Source organism: Crocodylus porosus, unplaced genomic scaffold (assembly GCF_001723895.1).
Source record: "Crocodylus porosus isolate Cpor-Errol unplaced genomic scaffold, CroPor_comp1, whole genome shotgun sequence".
Taxonomy (NCBI): Eukaryota; Metazoa; Chordata; order Crocodylia; family Crocodylidae; genus Crocodylus; species Crocodylus porosus.
Genome location: NW_017728918.1, coordinates 8,600,258 through 8,624,488, shown reverse-complemented (window position 1 = coordinate 8,624,488; position 24,231 = coordinate 8,600,258). Strand labels below are relative to the sequence as shown.

At 48.9% G+C, this 24,231-nt stretch overlaps 1 protein-coding gene and 1 long non-coding RNA gene across 3 annotated transcripts in view; one reads left to right on the top strand and one right to left on the bottom strand.

Annotated features, from left to right (window-relative positions):
• The window catches only part of FZD3 (frizzled class receptor 3), a 79,781-nt gene extending 74,327 nt beyond the window's left edge, over positions 1–5,454 (top strand). Inside the window, exon 6 of one of the 2 annotated variants that reach the window (XM_019537215.1) lies at positions 120–5,454. In XM_019537215.1, coding sequence (XP_019392760.1) covers positions 120–333 — 214 coding nt within the window. In that variant the 3' untranslated portion in view covers positions 334–5,454. The remainder of the gene's footprint in view (positions 1–119) is intronic. The other variant, XM_019537216.1, reaches the window with a different exon arrangement.
• A 7,546-nt stretch (positions 5,455–13,000) lies between these two features.
• LOC109312176 overlaps positions 13,001–24,231 on the bottom strand; it is a 16,797-nt gene continuing 5,566 nt past the window's right edge. The window contains exon 3 of the long non-coding RNA XR_002101712.1: positions 13,001–13,011. This is a non-coding gene — a long non-coding RNA (uncharacterized LOC109312176). The remainder of the gene's footprint in view (positions 13,012–24,231) is intronic.

The window sequence follows — 24,231 nt, the reverse complement described above, 5'->3', positions numbered from 1 at the left end:
TTACAGCCAGGAATAGAAGTTTAGTGCAATGCAGAAATGCAATGTTATATATGGCAAGTTCCCTCCCCCACATTTTTGCCCATGGTAATGAAGAACTTGACATTGTGTCTATAAATTAGGTATACCCCCTGCAGCTACAGAGGCATGGAAGACCGACTACCTCACGGCAGTATGTCACGACTGACTGATCACTCCAGGCATAGCAGTTCTCATCGGCTTAACGAACAGTCGCGTCACAGCAGCATCAGGGATCTCAGCAGCAACCCCATGACGCACATCACACATGGTACAAGCATGAACCGGGTTATTGAAGAGGATGGAACCAGTGCTTGATATGTGTTCAACAAAAAAGATGAGCATATACGATAGTGTATCTTGGAGCCCCTTTCTCAGTAATGTGATAATGCTCAGTATTATCATGCCTCTCATCAGGTGCTGATTTCACGCATCAGGAAGCTGAAAAGTTGGTTTCTCTTTTTCAGAGCCAGCTGTTCTCATGCTTACATCAAAGTTGGAATGTTTGATCTGCGATCTAGAGAATAACAAAAGTATAAGAGTTGGTTGTAGCTTCCAAATGAACCTACACGTAGATAATTATTTATTTGATAATGGTTATTTTCCTGTCACGCACCACAGTTGAATTTGTCATTTGGAAACCCACCCAAGTAGTTTGTCTTTGTTTCAATAAATATTACCCTTGAAGATCCAATTGGTGAGGTCATGTTAAGAGTTCCAGGAAGCAGAAAGAAACTCTTGAATATTGAAGGGGTTCTTCCAAGTGACCTTTTTGTCTTTGATTTAGTTAATAAACTGGTAGTGTTTTTATTAAGCACAGAGGGCAGGCTGCATCTTAAATACTGTACAAAGGACATCTGTGAGAAATCAGTAGACATTTTTTTAAACAAGTACACTGGAAATGCAACAAAAGAATGAGCATTCTGGAGGAAGAATGAAAACTCTGTTGAAGATCATGAGTTTTTGCAGTTGTTCAGGCTGAAAAATTGGGATAGGGCAGTGAAAGGGTGTTTTTTTGTATAACGTATACTGTCCTTGCTTTTTTATTTTTTACAAAATGCTATTTAAATATTGTACTTGTTTACAATTTCTGTGGGAAGAGGTGGAAAGGTCAGTTTGAACCAGTTAACCCAGTTAATTTAAAAATGAGTGGTTCGATATTAACATATGAACATTGCAGTTGAGCTTTGCCTATTTCTGACCTATAAAATATATGTTGTGGGGGAACCTGGATTTTTCCCTTAACCCGAGAGGAGATATTGGGATCCCTCAGGGATCCATGAGTGCACAGATGTATCAGCCCAGCTTCACCTATGAAGGCAGAGAGGGGGGATGCATTGTCAGGAGCTTACTACCACTATGCTGTTTTGGGACTAAGCAAAGTGTCAGGCTAAAACCCACCAGGTTAGGGGTGGAGTGTGCACTGCATAGAGGATTAGTTCTTACTGTAGGTTCTTCCATTCCAGAATAGGTTCAGAGAACAGAAACTTAGGGGGGGGTTCAATATTTTTTGTGAATAATTTTGCTCTCATTTTGCCTTTAGGATATATCATGTCCTTGTCAACATTGCAGGCGGAGTCCAATCATATTTAATATGGTACAGTAGATCTTCTGGAGCAGCTATGTTATAAGTTTCAAGTATTGCTCACCATGAGGAAACACTGGTTACATTTGAACCTACCTCATTAATTACTGGAGAACATTGCTGGGAAACGTACACTTACTTTTTCATTGTCCTCGCATACATTCCCTTGGTTGACCTGTTTCAGGCATGTTGAAATGCCTTTGTAACGCTTGGATGGTATAGCTCAGGGGCAAAAATAAGGCAACAACTCAGTATCTGTACTTCAGAGGCTTTTGAGAGCAACAAGAGCTGGGCCTTGCAAACATGATTCATTTTAATTGTGCCCCAGTCACACTACAGCAAATCACTTAGCTGTGCTAATCTTTGAAATCAAAGGTTACTCTGGGAGTCACCTTGCCTTTAATAGCAGAGTTACTGTAAATTGTTTTTCCTAGTCAGACCAGGCTTTGCTCCAAAGGAGAAGCATGAACCAAAACCAACTTCCAATAAAAAGCTTTAGAAGCCACTCTGCTCTCCTCTCTATGTCAATCCTACTATTAAGGATAGAAGTTAATGGCTCGGCTTTGTGTGTAGCAAGCTGCCACAATGATAGTATACAGTGCTAATAGTCTGATTATTCTCTACCTTCTTTTTCAGAGCACAGGGTGTATGCAAAGTCTGTCAAGTGGCTTTTGTTGGACATGTTACAATTCCACATCAACAATGATAACAAAATATGAGGTGGTTTAAGCTTATTTTAGCTTAAACTTTGTACCTTTCTTCTTGCTTCAGCAAAGGGATGATGATTTATAGGAATTTGGATTTACTAAGGGAGTTGATCATCATCCATATTTTAATATAATGGAACAAAATAATGTAAAGTGTTTACATTGATTGTTTGGCAATACTGTTCTCATTGCAACCATGCTTTGACTTGTTTTATACTGTGTGTGGGGATGGATGGTTGTGCTTACATCCATGTTAATTTGAAATCGGTTAATTGTGGGGTTTAAATCTTCAGCTTCACAGAGGAACCTCTTTCACTGAAGGCTTTCAAGAAGAGGCTGGACAAGCTCCTGGGATGGAGACAGCAAATGCTTCATCTGTGTTGGTGTGGGGATGGGGACCGAGATGGCTCTTCATTCTGTGTTCCAGATGTAGATATTTTTAGCCTGTTCTTCACTCTTATTCTACATCTGGAGTACAGAGTAAAGGCTCCATTACTGCAGCGGTGATTTAAAATGCAAAATACTGGTCTCAGCAGCTGCTTCTCTTCCCCTCCCACGCTCCTTCCCCATAATCACAGCTCCACTGCCTCTTAGCTTCAGAACTGAATTACTATGTCATATGGTATTTTATAGCACCTTTCTCTTTTATAATCAGAGCCCTTTACAAATGGGTAAGCAAGCTTCACCTTGTCTGTGTAAGGTTGTCACAGCCTGCTGCCCAACCACCTAGCTTGTGGGACAAGTGCTCCCCCAAGACAACCCCATAGCATAAGCACGCTTCTCCCTGAGCTCTGTCCTCCTGCAGAGAATGTGGGAGCAAACCCCTTCTCCCAGACTTCAGCTAACCTCCTCTTGTCCCACGATGCTTCTGTCCAAACAGGGGCTCCATTAGTTCAATCAAATAACTCTTGGCCCTGGTCTGGCAGAGAAATACTACAGCCCTACTGTCAAATGTTGGCTTTTGCCTCCATGGAAGTGGAGCATAACCCAACAAGGTCCTAAATTTGCAACTTCAGAAGCTGCACAGAAGCAGGTTCCCTGAATCCGTGCGAAAGTAGATTGTTATCACAGTGTTACAGCTGGGATAGCTGAGGCACAGGGGTGTTGTCTTGCCTCGGGTCTTGAGAAAGTCTGTAGCGGTGCTGAAAAGAGAATCAAGTCTTTCGATGCCTGGTTATGCCTTAGCCACAAGACTCTTTTCACTCCCTTGCCCCCACGTGTTAGCAGGGCACCTTGAGCTTGACCTGTTCCACCACTGACAGCATCCTGTCGTCAGGGAGTGAACACCCCGAATTTCTCTCCAGCGTATAGCACAACACGCTTCCCTCAGACACCTGATGCCAGTGCGCTTGTTCAGGGCCAGCTGTTGTATACAGAGAGACCAGGGGCATTGCACAGTGGCACTGAATTGTTCAGCAGTCCCTGGAGTTGTGCGACTGACTGGAGGTGGCAAAGGCAGGTATTTGCCTGATTGCCAGTGGCACTAGAATCCCTAGAGCTGGTTATGTTCTTTATGCCTTTGGTTGCTTTATTACAAATGTGCTTCTCCACCACTTCTATGGTTTTAATGAGATGTTTGCACCGTTAAGTTGCAGTAATGCTGCATGGAAACCTTTTGTGTGGGAACACAGCATGTCTGCAGGGCTGTGTTTTTCCTATTGAATTGCAAGCTGTCTTTCCCACCCCACCCCCCAAAAAAAAAAAAATTGGAAGATTCAAGAAAGCCACAAGTTTGGCTGTGAAGCAGTTTGCTCAGTCACAAATACTGTAAATTTTCTTAGTTTTTAGTTTGAAAATGTAAATTTTGCTGCAGAAACTTTAGATATGAACTTTATAAAGCATGTATTTAAGAGATGGATGGTCAGAGCAAACTACGGGATAGTTTAGCATCTCTTGACTACTAGCATGGCTGCCTCCTGGCTTGTTAGTGACTGTACGTCTGATTCTGCATGTCCCTATGTGAAATCAGGCTAATGGTCACAGTCCAGATCCTAGCAGACAAGTACCATCATACCCTCTACCACCTTAACTCTGCCCTGTCACTGACACTGGGAGGGGCATGGGGACTGCATTACTGATCCCATCAACTTGCAGTTGAGTCAAAGGCTTGGTCTAAGCTGCAGTTGCTGCAGCTCACAGAGATGTGCCTGATGTTAGCATCTAATGGGCACAGGTACCACTAACAATGTAATACAATACAGACTCTAAGTCTTTTTACCCAGCAGCTCGGGTAGGTTTTGCAGCATCCCTGAGTTCCTATGCTGCCATAACGATCCTGCTGTCAGCATTTAAACTAGCTAGCTTGGGTGTGCGGGCAATTAGTGACCGAAATATAAGTACATCCAAAGAAGAGGGGAGGAAATCTGCACTGGAGCTGTTTTAGAACTTGACTGGAAGACTTAAGTCTCTACTGCTGTTGCTCTTTGTGAGCACTAAACTTAAGGCCCAGACATGCAAGCTGCTTCTCTCTCCCTTGTCTGCTGATTTCATTGGAAGTTCCTGTGAGGATGTGCAGAATTAGACCATTAGAGCGGGATGAATATTCTGGACAGATTACAGTCACGTGCAGATGACTCATTGTGACTGGAGGTTGTTTGAGCCATGAAATGTGGACTTGAATGTCAGATTAAACTTAATGCTGATTTGTCTGTCCTGCAACTGAATTAAGTTTTCTAAAGAGCCATGAGTCTGAGATGGGATATCTTACAGATTTGGTTTTTTTGCCTATAAAGCATTGCTGTAGTTTCTTATGTACTGAAGAATTACTGAACAGCACTGTCATCTCTTCAAATGGTTCTGTTATGCTCATGTATGTATTGTAATTTTGTCCATTACTGAAGGAGAGGGAAAGCTTTAGTGTTTGTGAGATCTGTGTGTAGAGGGTGATTAGCATGATACCGTACCTAACATTAGCTGGTTTTACTTGCACTCAGCTCTTCTTAGACTTGTTTACAGTAGTCCAGTGTCGGTTTTGTAACATTTAATTTTAGCACTTTACCTGTGAGTGTACAAACTGATTATGATGTAGTAGATGTACATTTTAATTTTAGAACTTTACATGTTTTTAATAAAATGATGTAAAAATGTCAGTCTATTCATTAATAGGCTATAGAAGACCTTCCAAAATGTATATATACTCCATATAAAACCACTTACCAACAGCTGCCTTGGATATGTGATTTGATGGATTTAATGCTACTTTTTTATCATCCATCCTCTGCCCCTGTAAACTATAGGATACTGGACCTTAGGATAGACCTGTGGTCTGACTCAGAATAACATTTTTTTTATATTAGGCAGAAGGCAGGGAGATTTGCACTTTTATGCATGAAGTTATACTATACGTACCTATTCATAAGCTCTTTCTTATGCTGCCATAGCTAGAAGCAACAGCTTCTACATAGGAGGACATGCACGAAGATCAGGGCCTAGAGTTAACAACAAAGCTGAGGATGGAGTGGGAGTTCAGATGGCTCTGCAGAATTGAGACTGGTTTGTTTTTACCCTTTTACAAAGAGTAACCCATTCACTGAAGCCTGTTCCTACACTGGGAGTTTATAATGCCCTTCCTCTTAAATGGTACAGTGCAATCTCCTGCTTGGTACAGGAGAACATTGCCCTGTGGTATTATTTTGTAAAATTAAGTGAACTGTTGGGGACATTTCCACCATGATCAGTGTCTGGGACAAGAGATTATATATACTACATCATCTTATGCAGATAGATGATTATAAAGCCAGGAAACTAGGTGACAAACACAAATTTAAGTTCTTTGGACTTGCTGGAAGGGGTATGCTGGGAAGCAGAGGTGCTGATAACAGAGCCTTGTCGTGGAGTAGTGCAGCCGTTGGCTTCCTCCTTGCAAACAGTAGAGGCCCTGGGCTGAGTGCAAGAAAATCATGTTCCCTGGCAGGCTGGATAGATCTACAGGAGGCTCCTCCCGCGGATCCATGAGAGCGGCACTGCAGTGCTCTCAGTGAGGATGCACTGTTGGTATATACAATGGCACGTTTCCCTCCTGTTTCTTCTGCCTCTGAAAATGTTGTTTGCTTTCTTTTTTTTACTGTAACCGCACAAGTCAGGTTGGCTGACTCCTTTGGCCATTGCCACGGTGACTTCCTCACCATTTTTTAATAACAAGTGCCAACTAGTAAGGACAAACCATAAAGAAACCAAGATCTCCAAGAAATCTTTAATAACCAAGACTGAGAGAAACTTGAAACTTATGGGCATTTTTACGTGTGCTCCTGCCATAGTTCTGGGTGCTTTAATTAGCAAGCTATGCTAATTAAAAGTGCCCGCATGTCACACGTATCAACATTGCCTCACGTCCTCGCGCTGAAAGAACGGCAGTGGAGCGCTTTGAACTAAAGCTCATTGGGCGTTTTATTTCGAAGCACCCTGCTGCCATTTGTCAGTGCAGAGAGACGTGGCGACGCTGAGACAGTGACGTGATGCGCAGCGATTTGCATGCTCCAGCAGACTTGATTAACAGCCTGCTCCCCTGTGCTGGACTTCCAGCACAGGGGAGCAGGCTCCCCACGTGTATGCAAGAGCCTTGTGACATGTGGAAGTGAAATACTCAGGGAGGATGTTTTCAGTAGGATACTGGTTCACCATTGCTGCCTTTAGCTATGCAGTAGGAAAGAGCAGAATCCCTTTAAAGTTCGGGCCTGCTGGAAAATCTTTTCAACAAAAAGGTGCCAGTTTTTTCTATAGTGAGCCTTCTGATACAGGAAGGGCCAGTAATAAGTAAGAAATACAGTTTGGAAACACTTGTTGTTTGTTCTAAGTTGGGTTTTTAGGAAGGCATGTGCTTAAGGTGGATCTTTTGTCCTGCAGTGTTTGTGCGTGCATTTGCCAGTTGTTCTGATGCCCTTATCAGACCACCAGATCCCTGACATCGGCGCTGATATTCCCTAGCAGTGTGTAATCTTCAGCAGGTTCGGCTCATCAGAGAGAAGATAGTACCTACCTTCTACAGGGACCTTTACTTAATATTTCCCCACTATCTAATCTCATTTATCTTTTCTCCCAAAACGATTTGGTGCATTAGAAAGCATTTACCATCTCCTCCTCTCCCACCAAGACAGATGCACATGTACGCACCTGTGGACTTCAAAGCATTGCAGTTAAATTGTTAGCTGATTGGACTGCAGAACTGTAAGCAAGAGAAGTTGGAAAGGTTGAATGGACTTAGAAAAGGTTTCAAGTTCAAGATGGGTAGAATGATCTAAGATTTGTGTTTGGGGAAACCAAGATGGTCTCTGCTAAGCAGGGTGACGTCCTCCCAACACAGGCCAGGTAGTAGTCTAAAAACAATCACTTTTGACAGATTAAAAAAACAAACAGCCAGTTGTTTAGCAAGAATGACCTCTGAGCTGGTGCCTTGCCAGTCCAGTCTCCTAAGACACTGATTCTCAACCTTTTTTGTACCAGGACCCACTTGTAAACATCAAGGGCCAGTCCTGTCCCAGTGCCCCTCACTCCTGATCTGCTGCCCCCACCCCCAGGCCCGTGTGGGGCAGGGGGTGGGCATATGGGGGACCCCAAGCAGCCCCTTGCAGGTGGGAACTCTGCCAGCCTGAGAGAAGCCACGGTTTCCCATGTTTTTCTCCTTTAAAGGAGATTCCATTTTTAAAGTTTGTTCACAACCCTTTCATATATTCTTGCAACTCATGGGTTGAGAAATGCTGTCCTAGGAGTTGCTTACATGTGAGATCTCTACTTACCCTACAGCAGATTGTCTGGGCATTTTAACTCTGTATTTTAAGCCCTGTGTTTGGGGTGGTACATTTCCCCCCCCCCGCTCCGAAACACTGCTTTACATGCAACTTCCAGACTTCAGGATTTTTGTTTTGTGTTTGCATTTAACACCAATGAATCAAGGATTTTTTCCCCCCTTCAAAATGCCGTTTGGGTCACAAAAGTGACCATGGGACCTCTTACTTAATAGGTAATGATCACAGTATCAACTTGTCAATAGGAGTGAAAAAAATACTAGCTGACTTGTAACCCCTGACGTTTCTCACAAAGCCCGTTCTTGGGCTTCTGTGATTATCCAAGACCATGTCTGTGCTGCTAATTTACTGCGCCAGACAGCATTAGCCTGAATACACCACCTGCTCGATGCGTGTTACCTTCCGTGCCAGAAGTCGCATAGTTGCCTCAGTGTGGTGCTGCAGATCAGAGGAGGGACGTGGCTAAGAAACCTGGCACAGCTATACTACCTGTGCACAGGGGACTAGTGCCCACGGAGCAGCCGGGTGTTGCAGCATGGCACTGCCTGGCATGGCGAGTGAGGAATATAAACATGCCCTGGGAATATCTGCTTTCATGTAAAAGGAGTCTTCTAGGTGGCAGAAAAAAAGCTTGAAAAATATGACCTGAGTGCATAGAAGAAGCTCAAAACTTTGAAAGCAAAGTAGAAAGGACTCACAATACATTGTTGTTAAATCTCCTGTCTAACTGCAATCTAGTGATTTTTTTCTTTGTCTGTCTGATTAATGATTTTTTTTCAGTGCCCAATGTTGGCAGTACTGAATTATACAGGTGTAACTGAATACAGACATTGACCTACGGTATCCTTATTCCTGGAGAAGATTTACAGCCCAGAAAGAATCCAGTTTGTCTTTCAGATCCCAGGGAGATAAAAAGATCAGCTTTCAGCCTGCAAAGGGAGTGAATCTGATCTGAAACCAGATTGCAACTGGAGCCCTGCTGTGGTATTTCCTGGGAGGAGTCACTTTTCAGCTGAGAACCTGAACTCTGTTTTAAAGGTGCTTTGTCTCTGAATATACAAAACATTCTTTGTTTTCCTGCTTGTGAGCTATTTAATCCAGTTTATTTGGCTCAGTTGTAGTTTCTGCTGCCTCTCCTGATTGTTGGCACACTAGTACTACAGTTGGCTCCTGCCTTTTCAAAAGAGTGCTTAACAATCCCTTAAGGCCCTGAATCACAACATAATCCAGATACAAATCCCACCTGAAAGCTGTCAGAAATAATGAGCCCTGACACCTTTTAAAAATTCCTCCAATGCCTTCAAAATCCTTAGAAATGCAGCAATTGGATAGAGTCTGCCCTGCCAAAGTACAAGAAACATCTGCTTGGTGTATAGACAATGGGATTAAACAAAAAAAGTACCTTTGATTCTTATGTCCTTTGAAAGCATCTGAAAAAGTCACCACAGCTTCTTCAGTCAGGAATAGGGTGATGAAAAGGAGCTTTGTGTGTTGTCCTTTGCATGACATCTCCCATTTAATAAAAAGAAATGACTGGAGGGTTGCATCACTCAGGGAATTAATCAGTTGATATGGAGCCTTTTCCTTCCTTAGGCTGTGGGCATGGAGCTTGAAGAGTTTCACCCTCATTCCTGGGAGATGGGGACCTGTCCCACTCGGGGGATGTGACCTGTAAGAAGGGCAGTAAGGGGACAACTTGCTTTTCCCTCCAGGGTTGTCTCCTTCAGGCACAGAGGCTGAGACACTTCTATAAGCACCTAAAAAAAATGAGGTCAGTAGACACCAGGACAGCACAAGCCCCACAACTCCCATGTGACCGAGACACTTCAGGAGTGGTGTCACAGAGACAAGACTGTGCACTATTTTGGATGCTATTTTCTCTCTATTTCTTCCCTTCGTGCTATCAGAGAGTCCTGTTTCTGGACACAACACCTGAGCTCTCCTTGGGGGACTTGACCTGCGGGGTAGCTCAAAAAAGTGTTAAATCCTAGCAGTAAGCAGCCCCGTGTGATTGGATTAGATGTGATCCAGTAAATGAAGAGTTAATGTTTGTCTCATGCTTCCTTAACTATTGAGCAAAATTAATTAATCCTGCTACACCACATTAGCCTACAGGCAAGGTGAAGCGAAGTGATGGTAATCAAAGTGACATTTTTCCTATGGCAGCCTGTTGTACTGTGACAAATTAGCAGTAAGGAAACTGAGAGGTGATGAGATTTGCAGTGATTAACAGGTGTTGCCTTAGCCCTGGTTCTGTTCTGGGAGTACTGACTGGCCAGCCACTCGCCCAGAAATACATCCATAAAAAATCCTGTGTACCAAGCAAAGGGGTAATACCTGCCTTTCAAGCATGCGAATAACTCTGTTTTAGAATGAATAATGCTCCTGGAAGGCACATGGATGGTAGCTTTGCTCCTTCTTCTTATACACAGGGGGTTTCTGGCCCATGATTTGGGCTGGGATCCTAAGTACTACCACAAAACTCATAAAAATATCTGTGCAGCAGGGAGCAGTGTACCTGACATGTAGTGTGGCAGATAGAAAATGGGTAAAATAGGCATGCAATAATGAGGTGTGTAAAACACCGTATACAACAGTGAGGTGTATAAAACAAGTATCCAGAAGTAAAGGGATTCTAGTGTTTTAATAGGCGTATTCAGTCAGCCATGGGATCCATCCTGCGTGGTTTATCAGCAGAATTGGTAAAACTACATTAAATATACAGGGTCTGCTGGACCCCTGCACTCACGGATCCTCCGTGGAGCTGGTAGGGTAGATGTGACTGCAGGATCCTGGCCCAAATTAAGGTAACAAGATTGAAATGTGCTGCAGATGTGCAAAGCAGCTGAGTCGAGGTGGCCATTAGATCCCTAATGTATCTTCCTTTCTGTATTAATGGATGCTCTTGTGATTAATTTACCATTCCCTACACAAAAAGGGATGTGGAATGGAGAAAAAGATGATGAGCAGTTTGAGTTGCTGTTGCAAGACAGGGCTAGTATTCGTTTGCCTTCCTCGAGCCATGACTGCTGATAATTAACAGTTTACACATCTGCAGCGGCCTTCAGACAAGAATCTTCAAGAGCTTTGTAATAATTAATTAAGCACATGCATATGCGAGTAGGGAGGGAATTGTTTAGGGGATAAATTCTTCAGGACAAGGGTCATGTCATCCTATGGATCGGTACAGTGCCTGACTGAATGCTACTTTATAATAAATGTGAATTATTCTTACCCCCCCTTCTGTAGATGAAAGAGCAGAGAGGGCCAGTTCTGCAGCAGAACCAGGACCAGAGTCCAGATTGCCGGACCCCTGGTCCCAGCGACAAAACCATCCTTCCTCCCAGGCCTGGATTATTCCGTCCCGTCTATCCCGTTACTTTACTCCTTGTAAGTGCTACAGCAGGATCAGCACCGTCTGAGGGGACCTTGCCTTTCTAGATCCCCTTTGAGCGACCACTTATGTGCTAACCTACTCAAAACTGCCTTGGAAAGGTGAAAAGCTGAGCCAATCCTGCCCGAATTCAAACCTGCAGTTCCAGGGAGTCTGCCTGTAGGCACTTCAAGTCTGAGGTTTAGACTGCTAAGCCATCTCTTCTGGCCTTAAGCAATAAATGCCGAAGTGCAAAGGCATGGTCTAATCCAAGATGAAGAAATGCCTGATGATAGCATCTACACAGCGGAGGCCACTTCTTTGAAACAACAATGCAGATTAATCTTCACCAGAGTACAAGGCCTTGAGCCACAGTGATTCTGTCTGAATAGCCCTGTTTGTGGCTTCTGGGTACAGCCAAAGGGGCTGGAGTTAAATAAGTTTAGTTTAACATCATCCTTCTATCGGGCACTGTCGGCGGCAGCGAGGGCCGGGTTAAGTAACTGGTAGCGGTCTTAAATCCTTCCCCCTTCTCAGGGGGCCTGAGTCTGTAGGAAACACGGGCAACTTTATTAGGAGGGGAAAAGATACAGCATCAACTCAAGTTGATGCACCATTGAGGACTTTGATTAAGGCTACAGAGCAATAGAATATGCCTGTTTTTGGACTCAAATGAAAAGTGGTTACAGGACACAAGAAGAAGAAAATACAGCAGTAATTTATCAGCCAGGATGATACAAGAAACGCCCCTGACAGTAACTTGCCAGGTGTTGGTTACCTTGGTTCCCTCCCCACTGGGGTGGGCATTCAATTGACAAACGGCCCTTTACTACCTCACTCAGTTTGCTGTCAGTGGGTACGGGCAAGCTACACTCAGCCTGGCCTGTCTCCTCCCCATGGGAAGTGCTGGCCTAGTTCTGGGCTGAGGTATTTTCAGCTTTATTTTCAGCTTTATTTCATTCCCCGCAGCTCACTTCCATTTCAGCAAGGACCCTTCTCTGATCAAGAAGCTGTCAGAGGCCTTCCAGGACTCAGGATCTTGAGGGGAAGGGCACCAGTAATGCAGATTACTCCTGAACGGGATCTTTCTCCTCTTTCATGATGCCAGATGCGATGCACCCGAGGGTGCAGAGGGCGTTGGTGGATGTGATTGCAGAGCCACTGGCCATTATCTCTGAAAAGTCGTAGCAATGGGCAGAGGTCTCAGATGACTGGAAAAGGGCAGGGTTCACCTAGGGCAAGCCATGCCTGACCAACTTGATGGCCTTCTATGATGTGATGACTGGCTGTGTGGATGTGGGAGACCAATGAACATGATATACCTTGACTTTAGCAAGGCTTTTGATATGCTCTCCCACAGCAGTCTCGCAAGCAAGCTAAGGAAGTCCAGGTTGGATGGATGAACTGTAAGTTGTATAGAAAACTGACTGGATCGCTGAGCTCAAAGGATAGTAATCAATGGTTCGATGTCTTGTTGGCAGCCAGTATCCAGTGGAGTGCCCCAGGGGTCAGTCCTGGGGCCGGTTTGGTTCAATGTCTTCATCAGCGACCTGGAAGATGGCACAGCATGCACCCTCAGCAAGTCTGCAGCTGACACGAAGCTGCGGGGAGTAGTAGATACACTGGAGAGTCGGGCTAGGATTCAGAGAGACCTCGACAAATTGGAGGGTTGGGCCAAAAGAAATCTCATGAGATTCAACAAGGACAAGTGCAAAGTCCTGCATTTAGGACAGGACAGTCCCATGCACTGGTACAGGCTGGGGCTGACGGGCTGGGCAGCAGCTCTGCAGAAAAGGACCCGGGGGTGACGGGACAAGAAGCTGGACAGGAGCCGGCAGTGTGCCCTTGGTGCCAGGACAGCTACCGGCATCCGGGGCTGCGTTGGGAGAAGCGGTGCCAGCAGATTGAGGGCAGCGATTCTTCCCCTCTATTCAGCACTGGGGAGGCCACATCTGGAGTCCTGTGTCCAGTTTGGGCCCCCCACTACAGAAAGGATGTGGACACATTGGAGAGGATCCAGTGGAGGGCAACAAAAATGGTTGTGGGGTTGGGGGACATGATTTGTGAGGAGAGACTGAGGGAACTGGGCTGATTTAGTCTGGAGAAGAAAAGACTGAGGGGATTTGATAGCAGCCTTCACCTCCTTGCCGGGGAGCTGCAAAGAGGATGGAGCTGGGCTGGTCTCAGTGGGGGCAGATGGCAGGACAAGGAGCAATGGGCTCAAGCTGCAGCAAGGGAAGTTGAGGTTGGATATTAGGAAAAACTTTCTCACTAGGAAGGTGGTGAAGCACTGGAGCAGGTCACACAGAGAGGTGGTGCAGTCTCCATCCTTGGAGGTGTTGAAGACCCAGGTAGACAAAGCCCTGGCTGGGATGATGTAGTTGGGGCTGGTCCTGCTTGGAGCAGGGGGTTGGACTAGATGTGACCTCCTGAGCTCCCTTCCACCCTCCTTGTCTAGGATTCAAACCTGCTCCATTACCAAACCCACTCTGAGCTTGTGGGTAGTGACAGAGACTTCGAAAGTGCCACCAAGGCCACTCTGGATAGGCGGCTTGTGCCAGTGAATTCCTTCGTAGCCGTTCTTCTCTGCGTTCCCCAGCTGCCCGGAGCAGAGAGCTCTTTGCCCCGCAGAGATTCAGACCACAGAGCTTACGTGTATTTCCTGTCTCAGCCCTGCCTCTTCGTCCGAGTCCATTGCAGAGCTCCCATTGGCTCGAACATCCACAGAAATGGGCTGTAGCATTTCAGGCATGTTTTTCTATCTGGTGTTTAAAACACTGTCCTCAGAGCAGCCTCTGGGGAAGAGGCGGGGTTCTCTGCGGGCACAAATACCTTGAAGGGAGCTGCTTATATTTCCTTTAAGAAAGGTGCTGGATTAAGGCCGACAATTTTATTTTTGAAAGCAAACTTCCTTCTGGGTTACTTAGCAGCCACGTCTGACAACCGGTCTTCTCCTTGTGCACCTGATTAACCAGTGAGCTGCACGAAGAGGAGAGAGGCCCTAGCAGCTATGCTGCAGGCCTGAGACATGGGACCCCCCTGCTGTGTGTCCCATTTTGCTGCTGTCTCACCACATGGCCCCATGCAAATTGCTTTGCCTCTTTGCACCTGGTCCCCATCTCCTCCCAATAGCGGTGATACAAACCCACCTACACCAGGGAATCAGAGGGTTAATTCCTTGTCTGCATTGCCAGCAGATGGAGGGCAGCGATTCTTCCCCTCTACTCAAAACTGGGGAGGCCACATCTAGAGTCTGGTGTCCAGGTTTGGGCCCCCCATGGCAGAAAGGATGTGGACAAGTTAGAGAGAGTCCAGCGGAAAGGAACGAAAATGGTTGAGGGGCTGGGGGACATGAGTTGTGAGGAGAGGCTGACTGTGGGGGGATTGAATAGCAGCCTTCACCTCCTTGCAGGGGGGCTGCAAAGAGGATGGAGCTGGGCTGGTCTCAGTGGGGGCAGACAACAGGACAAGGAGCAATGGGTTCAAGCTGCAGCAAGGGAAGTTGAGGTTGGATGTTAGGAAAAACTTTCTCACTAGGAGGGTAGTAAAACACTGGAACAGGCTCCCCAGGGCGGTGGTGGCCACTCCATCCTTGGAGGTGTTGAAGACCCGGGTGGATAAAGCCATGGCTGGGATGATGGAGTTGAGGCTGGTCCTGCTTGGAGCAGGGGGTTGGACTAGATGTGACCCCCTGAGGTCCCTTGCACCCTCATTTGCTATGATTGTATGAAAGCACTTGGAGCCCTTGAGAGAGTTGCTGTGGGAAAAACAAGGGAGGACTCATGAGGTGGAGCGGCCTCCGGAGCAGGTCTAGACTTCCATGCACTTTACTCGCCCCACTGTTGATTGTGCATGCCTGGCCTGAGCGCTGGAGGGGGACTACCTCATCACAGGGCTTGCACTAGCAGGCTAGAAGCAGCTAGTCAGCAGCATCGCAGAGTGCTCACGTTCCCCAGGTGCTCGGGCTGGCGGCAGGGCAGGATCCACAGCATTTCACGGATTCGTTCATAGATGGTTGAAGGCCAGAAGCCCCCTGGGGATCTCATCTGGATTCTCCCACAACCTGCCACGGGAGCTTCCTGAAACCCTTCCCGCTGCGCAGCTTTCGGGAGGCCGGTCCACTGGCTACTCACGCTCACTGCTGAAGCCTTGCGCTTTGTCGGAGTCCACAATTGCCTTGCTTCAACCTTTCAGCCTCTGGCTCCTGCCATCCTTCGGTCTGCTAGACTCTAGAGCAGCGATGCCCAGCGACGGCACCCTACGGTGCCATGAGATCCGTTCAAGGGTGCCGTGGGGTGCCACGCAGTGTCAGCGGTTAGGCGTGCAAGCACGATTCACAACATTAAATGCAGCGATTCCACATAGAAATCCGTGGTGTGAAAACCACCCTGCCCTGCTGGGGTCTTTCTGAGAGCTCGTTACAACAGAAGAATCGCTCTGGTATTTCTCTGCAGTCAACAAAGCATAAAAGCTAAGAGGCAGCATTTCCCGAGGGGGCTTCAAGTCTAGCGAGGTCTAACGGGGTTGAGACCCGCTGCTGTAGCGTCCCCTCCGGCCAAATTTCTCTTCCCCACCCCCACAGATACTTTGGCTCCGGTCCTCAAAGGTTTCTATGCGCTGAGCTGTATTTGAAAATGAGCCAGCTAAACACCTTTGACCCTTTGGCAACATCCTCCATAGTCTTTTCTTTGACAAGCAGAATAGGACTGAGCTCCTTGAGTCGGTGCGGAGGGCGCCTCCCCACCCCTGCCAGACCGCGCTGCGCCTCTGCGTGGGGACAGGAGCAGAGCAGCGCGCCCGCCGGATGCACTTTTGCGGCAGGGTGCAGGACTCGGGCTGATCTGGATCCGGCTCCACCTTTGTGTCAATCCACCGCTGCTTGCTTGCCAGCCCCGAGGGGTGGGGGACTGTCCACTGCGAGGCTTGCGAAGCTTGCGGCATCAGGCCATCCCTCTCCCCAGGCTGCGGATAACGTGCCATCCAGAGCCGTCTCCCCTGTTACAAGGGTGCTGTTAATTAGCTAGTTAACAGAGGAGATACTTGCGTGGGGTCCAGACCGCTGCTCACCGCGTGCTCCCAGCTCCGCCGCTGACACCGCGGACTCGGGGAGCGGAGCTCGTCGGGAGCAGCTGCTGACGAGACGTGGCTGGGCCTCACGGGCAGATATTGTTTCCACATCCCTAGCATCCTCCCGCGGCATCCACAGGATCATCATGTACCACTGCCTGGTCAGGCCAACTCGTGTCTCTTATCACGGCAGCTTTTCCTGGTCTCAGCCAGTGATGCTTTCTAATGTGTGGAGGCTGAGGGCTGAGGTCTAAAGAGGGGAAGGTCCATATTTCTCATCCCAGCTCCCTGGACACCTTTGGGGGAATCACAAATTCACAAGGTCTCTCTTGCAGTGAGGCACACATCTCTCAACCCATTTCCCTGTCTTTAAGGCAGGCAAAGATCCAGACCTACCTGCCGGGCTGGGCTGAGAATGAATTAGTTAGCATTTGTAAAGCTCTTTGAAGACGTTGAATTGCTATGTAAGTAATAACCGCAAGTAGCCGCACCCATGCACATTGTGCTGGTAAACCATTGCCTCTAATCCTCAGGAATGAATCTGGTACTTGGCAGAGAGCAGCTCCATGCAAGGCATTTTGGGAGTGATGTTTTTCAAGTTTAGGAGCAATTATGGGTGGGGGGAAAGGCCAAGCTGTATACAAGTATTAGTAACAATTAAATTGCTCATCCACTGGGTTTGGATCTGGTTGTTTATAGATTCATAGAAGTCGGGTCGGAGGGACCTTGCAGATCTTCTAGTCTGACCCCCTGTCCTGGGCAGGAAAGAAAACTGGGCTCAAATGACCCCAGCCAGGTAATCGTCCAGCCTCCTTTTAAAGCCCCCCAGGGTAGGAGCCAGCACCACTTCCCTTGGAAGCTGGTTCCAGCTCCTAGCCACCCTGACCGTGAAGTAGCGCCTCCTGATGTCTAACCTAAACCTCCCCTCTGCCAGCTTGTGACCCCACTGCCCACATCCCTCCAGGTCGAATATGACCCGTCCACCACCGCCCTCTGAGTGCGACCCTTCATAGATTTCATAGATTTCATAGACATTAGGGCTGGAAGGGACCTCGGGAGATCATCAGCCAATCTGCAATCCATCTGACTGTGTAGGCATCAATGCCACAGTCACCCAGTTTTTTAATGAAGATGAGGTGGGAGACGGTGTCAGAGGCCTTGCTGAAGTCCAGACAGACTACGTCCACGGCAACACCTGCGTCCAAGGATTTTGTGACCTGATCATAAAAGGCAATCAGGTTGGTCTGACATGGCCTGCCCCTAATGAAACCATGCTGGTTGCCCTTGAGCATCATCCCTGAGGCCGGCCCATCGCAGATGTGCTCCTTGAGGATCTTCTCAAAGAGCTTCCCCAGGATTGGAGTAAGACTGACGGGCCTATAGTTGCCCGGGTCCTCCCTCCTCCGTTTTTTGAAGATGGGGACCACGTTGGCCATCTTCCAGTCCTCTGGCACCTGGCCCGAGCACCACGAGTGCTCGTACAGCCGTGCCAGGGGGCCCGCAATGACCGCAGCCAATTCCCTCAGCACCCTGGGGTGGAGGGCATCTGGACCCGCTGACTTGAACACGTCCAGCCCCTCCAGAAGCTCTCTAACCCGGCCCTCCCCAACCCTAAGCCTGGCAACTCTCATAAGTGGAAGGGAAGCATGTTTGAGTAGATGTAAATATGGAGGGTTTGGAGATGCTGAGCACTGATATATATATATATATTCTTCTTAAGGAAAAAGCAGCCCCAAATTGATAGAGCGGCTGAGAGCTTTATGTGCAGCCGCACCGTACTGACTTCCAGCTCGACGCTCAGCTCCCGAAGGATGAATGCCATAACAGCAGTCTGCAACCAGGAAGCAAAGATGAAAGCTGAGTTGGATCTGATGAGGGGAGCTAAGGACATCAAGGGGCTCTCTGCATACTTTGGCCAGGAAAGAAAGACGGAGGCAGTTGTGGGTTGCTGGCTCACTAGCCGGGGGGATCTTGAAACAGAAGAGGTGAAGAAGACACAACTGTTCAACAGCTACTTTGCCTCAATCTTCACAAAAAAAATAAGCTGCAACCAATACAGACAAGGGAGGGGAAAGGCTGAGGCTCCCTCCAAAGAGCGCATCACTGAGCTTTCAGTTCGTTTGAATGAACTGAAGTCCGCGGGGCCCGAGGAACTTTTCCCAGGATGAAGGCCAAGTGGTAACAGGACCCAGGGTCTGGGAGATTGAAACAAGGCGAATTCAGACTCCTGCTTCACTTAGGGTTGAAACACATCACCTGGCAGCGACGGCGGCATTTCCATTCGGGCAGAGCCGAGGAAATTAATCGACTTCCTGGCTTATTCCTGTTGACGGCTCCACGGGTGTTCATGACCCTTGATCTTCCACTATTCAGTGTCTCCTTTCCTCTGCAATTATCCAGTCTGTTATTTACTCCCAGGCATTTCTCTGCTTAGGCTCAAGTGCCCAATAAAGGTGTGCCCCTACCTAGGAGCCTAGGTGCAGCCTCCCAGGGGTCAAACCCGTAATAAGTCAGGCCAGGGGAGGGCAGGGCAGTGCTGGAGACAGAGCTGTGGTTAGGGTGGTGGAAACAGCCCTCCGGCCTCGCACTGGGGTCAGGAGCACGAGCACGTGCACATGCATGGGGGTGTCGGCATGGGCGGCTATTACAGCCTTGCCCCTGCCGGCCCCATGGGTGAGGGCTAGGAGGAGTTGAATGGGGCATCACGGGCACCTAGGGGCTTTCCGGGGGGCAGGGGCGTATGTGGGGTAGAAGACATTGGGGTGAGAAGGGCCTGGGGTGTTATGGGGTGGTGGGGTTGGGGGCTGAGGGAGTGGGAGGGAGAGAAATGGGGTGTGAGGAGGGGTGAAATCAAGCAGGATGGTGGATGAGGTTGCCCTGAGGACTGCAGTGGGTGTAGGGTGCTCAGAGAGGCAGGGGAGGGCTCAGGGGTGAGAGGGGCCCAGGGGCTGGGGTCTGATGAGGACGGGTGTGTGTAGGGGGCAGTGAGGGTGTGAGGGGGGTGGTGGAGGATGACCGGGCTTGAGGTGAGACGGGATGGAGCTGAGCATGGGGATATGTGGGATAACAGGAGACAGACTGGAGTTGGGGGCATTTGGGTGGGCAGGGGCAACATGTGGAGGGCAGTGAGGGGCATCTTTGGGCTATGGTGCACTATCCGGGGGACCCAAATGTCGGGGTACGGGGAGCACTTCTGTCCCTGGCCAGGCTGGGGGGGTAACAGCCATACTCCCCCAGCATCACCCTGGAGCTGCCCATTGGCCCCCGAAGCCCAATTATATTTGCTTTTATTTGGATCTTGAACTGAAGAATATTAGTAAAACTTCTCGTTTCTCTTACCAGGAAAAAAATAGAGGGTCACAGGAAAGTCGGGCTGGAAGGGACCTCACGAGGCTGCACCTTCTCCAAGCCCCCTGCTCAAGAAAGGATTATCCCTGACGAAACCACCCTGGCCGTGGGTGTCTGTCCAATACCTGTTGCGTTGCACGTTACCTGAGCCCCCCCGGAAACCCCCGATCTGCCCACGTGCGGACACAACCTGCCCTCGCTGCAGCAGGCACCAAGGATGAGGGAATTTGCAGCACAACAGCACCATCTCGTGGGCCTGGAAAATGATGATCTGTTTTCATCGTGGTGATGGGAGGTGACAGAAGTGACCCCAAATGCTTAACGCAAAACCTGTCTCTGGTCTCACTGTCCTCTCCAGACCTGCTGCTGCTTCTGCGGTTGGTGCAACCTGGGGTGAGGCCGAGTCTGCCAAAGTTGTGCCAGGTTTTCCTTCCTCACTTTTCAGCAGTTGGCCCTTAGCCTCAGGCAATTTACTGAAGTAAGACAGAGAGAAAGCATGAGACTGATTGCTAATGGGCAGCCACTGTGTGTGGCGTGCAGCAGACTGGGGAAGAAGCAGAAAGCAGAGCAGCAGATTGGTCAGGGAGCACAGGGCAGGCAGCAGAAAGCAAAGCGATACATCAGGCAGGGAAAGGGGATCAGACTACCACTCCAGGGGTGCATCTGCACGTGCGCTTTACTGTGGAGCAAACTAGTTCATTGTCTACACGTAACTAACTCCTCCATAGGATAGTAATGTCAGGGATGCTACTATCTTACTGCACCAAAATGCACACGTAAACAGTAACCAGGGGTGTACATTGTGCCCAGTCAGCCTAGCCAGCCCAGGGCCTGCTCCACCCTGGCTCAAATTGTTGCTGTCTCAGGCGCATGTGTACATGCTGCACCCGGGAGCAGTTGACTCTGGCTCAAACTGCCCCAGAGTTTAATGTGTCACATTAATTGGAGGTGTAGATGCACCACAGGAGGGTGCAGAGCTCATTTGTGGCAGGTTTGTGAAAGGTCAGCCCCTGCTGAGTTCAGTCCTGGGTCTGAACTGTTTTGCCTATACCTGCTGTGACTACAGAGTTCAAAAGGGGCGCAGGCAGGAGCCAGCCCAGCTCAGGAGCGCAGCGCATGGCACAGGTCAGGCTGACCGTGGTTTGGAAGCCACCTGGCCGGTCACACGGGACCAGATTCAGTAAGACGAAGCAAATGCCCGGGGTGGCTTAGCCCTGAGCCCAGAGGCTGAGGAAGGAGCCGCGCGGCAGTAGCCTTGTCCAGGCCTCTCTGGCTGTGCAACTTGCAGCAGCACAGGGGAGCAGGGAGGAGGCCTGGACCAGAATATGATTTTCAGGGCTGCAGCAGGCAAGTGGAGACCCCTCCCGTGAGGTTAAAGGGAAACCACTATTTCACTGGCTCCATCCCTCAGGACACAGACGTGGGCCTCGGTTAGGTTCGTCCAAGGGCATTCAGACAGAAATGACTCCGGCCACAAGCGTGGGAAAGAGCCCTGCCGGGCTGCACGCACCGCATCTCTTGTGAAGGGAAAGCCAAGCGAGGTGCACGTTGCACTCACGGGTTCGACAAGGAGTGACTTCAGATTCTCACGCGCGCAGCCAGCACATCCACGTCTCACACAACCTCCCCTTTGCCAGTGGCACCAGCCCTCGCACCCCTTTGCCACGTCTTCAAACAAGCACCTCTGGGCTTTCTCCGGTGCCAGCTGCACATGAAGGCGGGCACTTCCCCAAGGCATCTGCAGGGTGCCATCACTGTCCTCCCCTCAAGGCACTCCTTAAAGGATGCTTAAAAGGCTTAACAATAGCCGGGCAGCTGGAAGCAATGCCCAGCACCATCCCCTCGTGCATCCTGATCTGCCCATGGTATCCCTCCGTGAGCCAGCGCGGGCAGAGCATGTTGTGTGCGTGTGCATGTGCACGTGGACAAGGCATGTCGTGTGTGTGTGGTGTGTGCTCACCTCTCCCCCCTTTCTCCTGGTGCAGACCTGTAATGCAAATACATGGCCACTGGAGGGAGAGCGCACAATACACCTGGTCTTTCCTGAAGCTAATGCTACAACTCGGGGCAAAAGCCTCCTCCCCGGCTCCCCCGGCTCTAAACCTCAGGTGCGAGAGAGGACAGAGTCAGGTTGTACTTGTAGCTGGGAGCAGAAATGGGCCGGGGGGTCACTCCTATTCCATCAGCCCCTCATCACAGCAGCTGCAGAGGGGTTAAAGACCACGGCGGGCACCGGATTGATTGTCACGGCCGGGGACGTGGGCTGCAGCCAGGTGCGAGGGGTGCCTGCCTACGCGGCTTGAGGAAGGGCTGAAGGGGGCCCGCAAAGAGCACAAAGCAGGGTTGGTTTGGTGATACCTCTTTTTGGGTCAGCTGTCTCAATGGGCAAGGGATGAGATGAGCTTTCAGGCACTGAGTGCCCTTCCTTGGGCTTGGGAAGGAAGGTGGTGCAGCCTACACAAAATACCAGGTAAAACAGCGGTGCATGTTTAACTCCATGACGTAGAAGACAAGAGGCACTTAGAGAGGCCGCAAACTGCCAAGCGAAGGGAAGTTATCAGAGGTAACTTCCGAACAGGAGTCAAGCTGAATAGGAAACTAATTATGTAAAAGGACCAGACCATTCGAAGAGGAAAAGGGTTGTTATTCCTTGTGGAGCATGGAGAGGGTAGAAGAGGCACCGGTGAAAGTCTCGTGGCCATGAGACCACTATCTGTGTTTAGTCCGGGGCTTCTTGTGCCCAGTAGCTATGCATTTTTATTCCCTGGCCCATCCTCAGAAGGTGTTTGGCAGGTTCCCCTGGAGCACAAGGACTGGGAAGTTATAGATCATCGACTCATACTACTAGACGGGGCCACAGCTTGGCCACCCTCAGGATAAGGCAGTTCCTCCTAATCTCCAAACTAATTTTCCCCTACTGCTCCTTGTCCTGTCCCCTGCAGCCACAGACAGCGAGCGGTCTGTCTCTATCCTCTGTCTTGGCAGGCGCTTGTCAGGCCCTTGAAAACTGTTATCAAATCTCCACTCCATCTTCTCATCTCCAGACTGACTAACCCTAGTTCTTGCAGCCATGTCTCCTATGTCTTGCTTCCCAGGCCTCTCATCATTCTTGTTGTTCTGCCCTGGAGTTTTTTTAATTTGTCCAATTTCTTAAAGTGAGGGGTCTGAGACTGGATTTGATACTCCAGGGGAGGTCTCCCCAGTGCTGAACAGAGCCAGAGAATCACGCCCCTTGATTTGCGAGCGACACTCCTTTTCAGACAGCCTGGGATGCCGTTGGCCTGTTTTGCAACGAGAGCGCACAGTTGCTCGCATTCAGCTTCTTCTGCAGGTCCTTCTCTGCAGAACTGCAGCCTGGCCAGTCATTCCCCATGTATTTGTGCGTGTGATTATCCCATCCCAAGTGCAGGACTTTGTATTTGTCCTCGTTGAATCTGATCTCATTGATTGTGTTCCAGTCCATCCAGGTCATTCCGGATCATAACCCTGCCCCCCGACTTCACTCGACTTGATGCCATCTGCAAATTCGCTAAGTGTGCACTCAATCCCACCATCCAAATTGTTAATGAAGATATTAAACAATATCACACCTGGGACAGACCCCTAGAAAATCCACTTGCTACTTTCCCCCGACTAGACATCAAGCCATTGATGGTTACTCGCTGAGCACAGTGATCCAGCCAGTTACATATCCACATTGCAGCGCTTTCATCTAGTCTGTATTTCCGTAAGAGAGTAATGGGAGACAGTGGGTGCATCTACACATTCATTAATGCACTGTAGTTAGTACGCATTAAGCTTAGTACTTGGATAGCCTTGGATATTACTGCTCTGTAGTGTGCAAGGCAAAGCCGATGCTAATACGCTACTGTGCAGTAGTATTAGTGTCCAAAGCCTTGCCAAAGTCAGGGTATACAATGTCCACTGCTTTGCCCACTTCCACAGAGCCTGTCACATTGTCACAGAAGGAAATCAGGTTAGTCAGGCATGACTTGTTCTTAATGATTCCCTATCAGCTGTCCCTGGACACCTTGTTCTCCTCCAGGTGCTTAGAAATAAATTCCTTCATGACCAGCTCCTTCACCTGTCCTGGTATCAAGATCAGTCTGACCTGTTTTTAATTCCCCAGCTACTCCTGCTCGGGCACTATATTCACCGTTTTCCTGTCGTCCAGGACCTCACCCACCTGCACAGGTTCTCAAAGACAATAGCCGGTGGCTCGGAAATTACCACGTTCCCTTGAATCCAAGATGAGCCCCTGCCCCAACTTAGGGGGAAAAAAGCAACTCATTTTGCATTCAGGTACTGGGGCTGGGCTGGAAGTGCAGGTGCCACCTGCCCTGAGCTGATGCTGGGGCTGTTACCACTACTGCTGCCTGGCCAAGCCAACTCGAG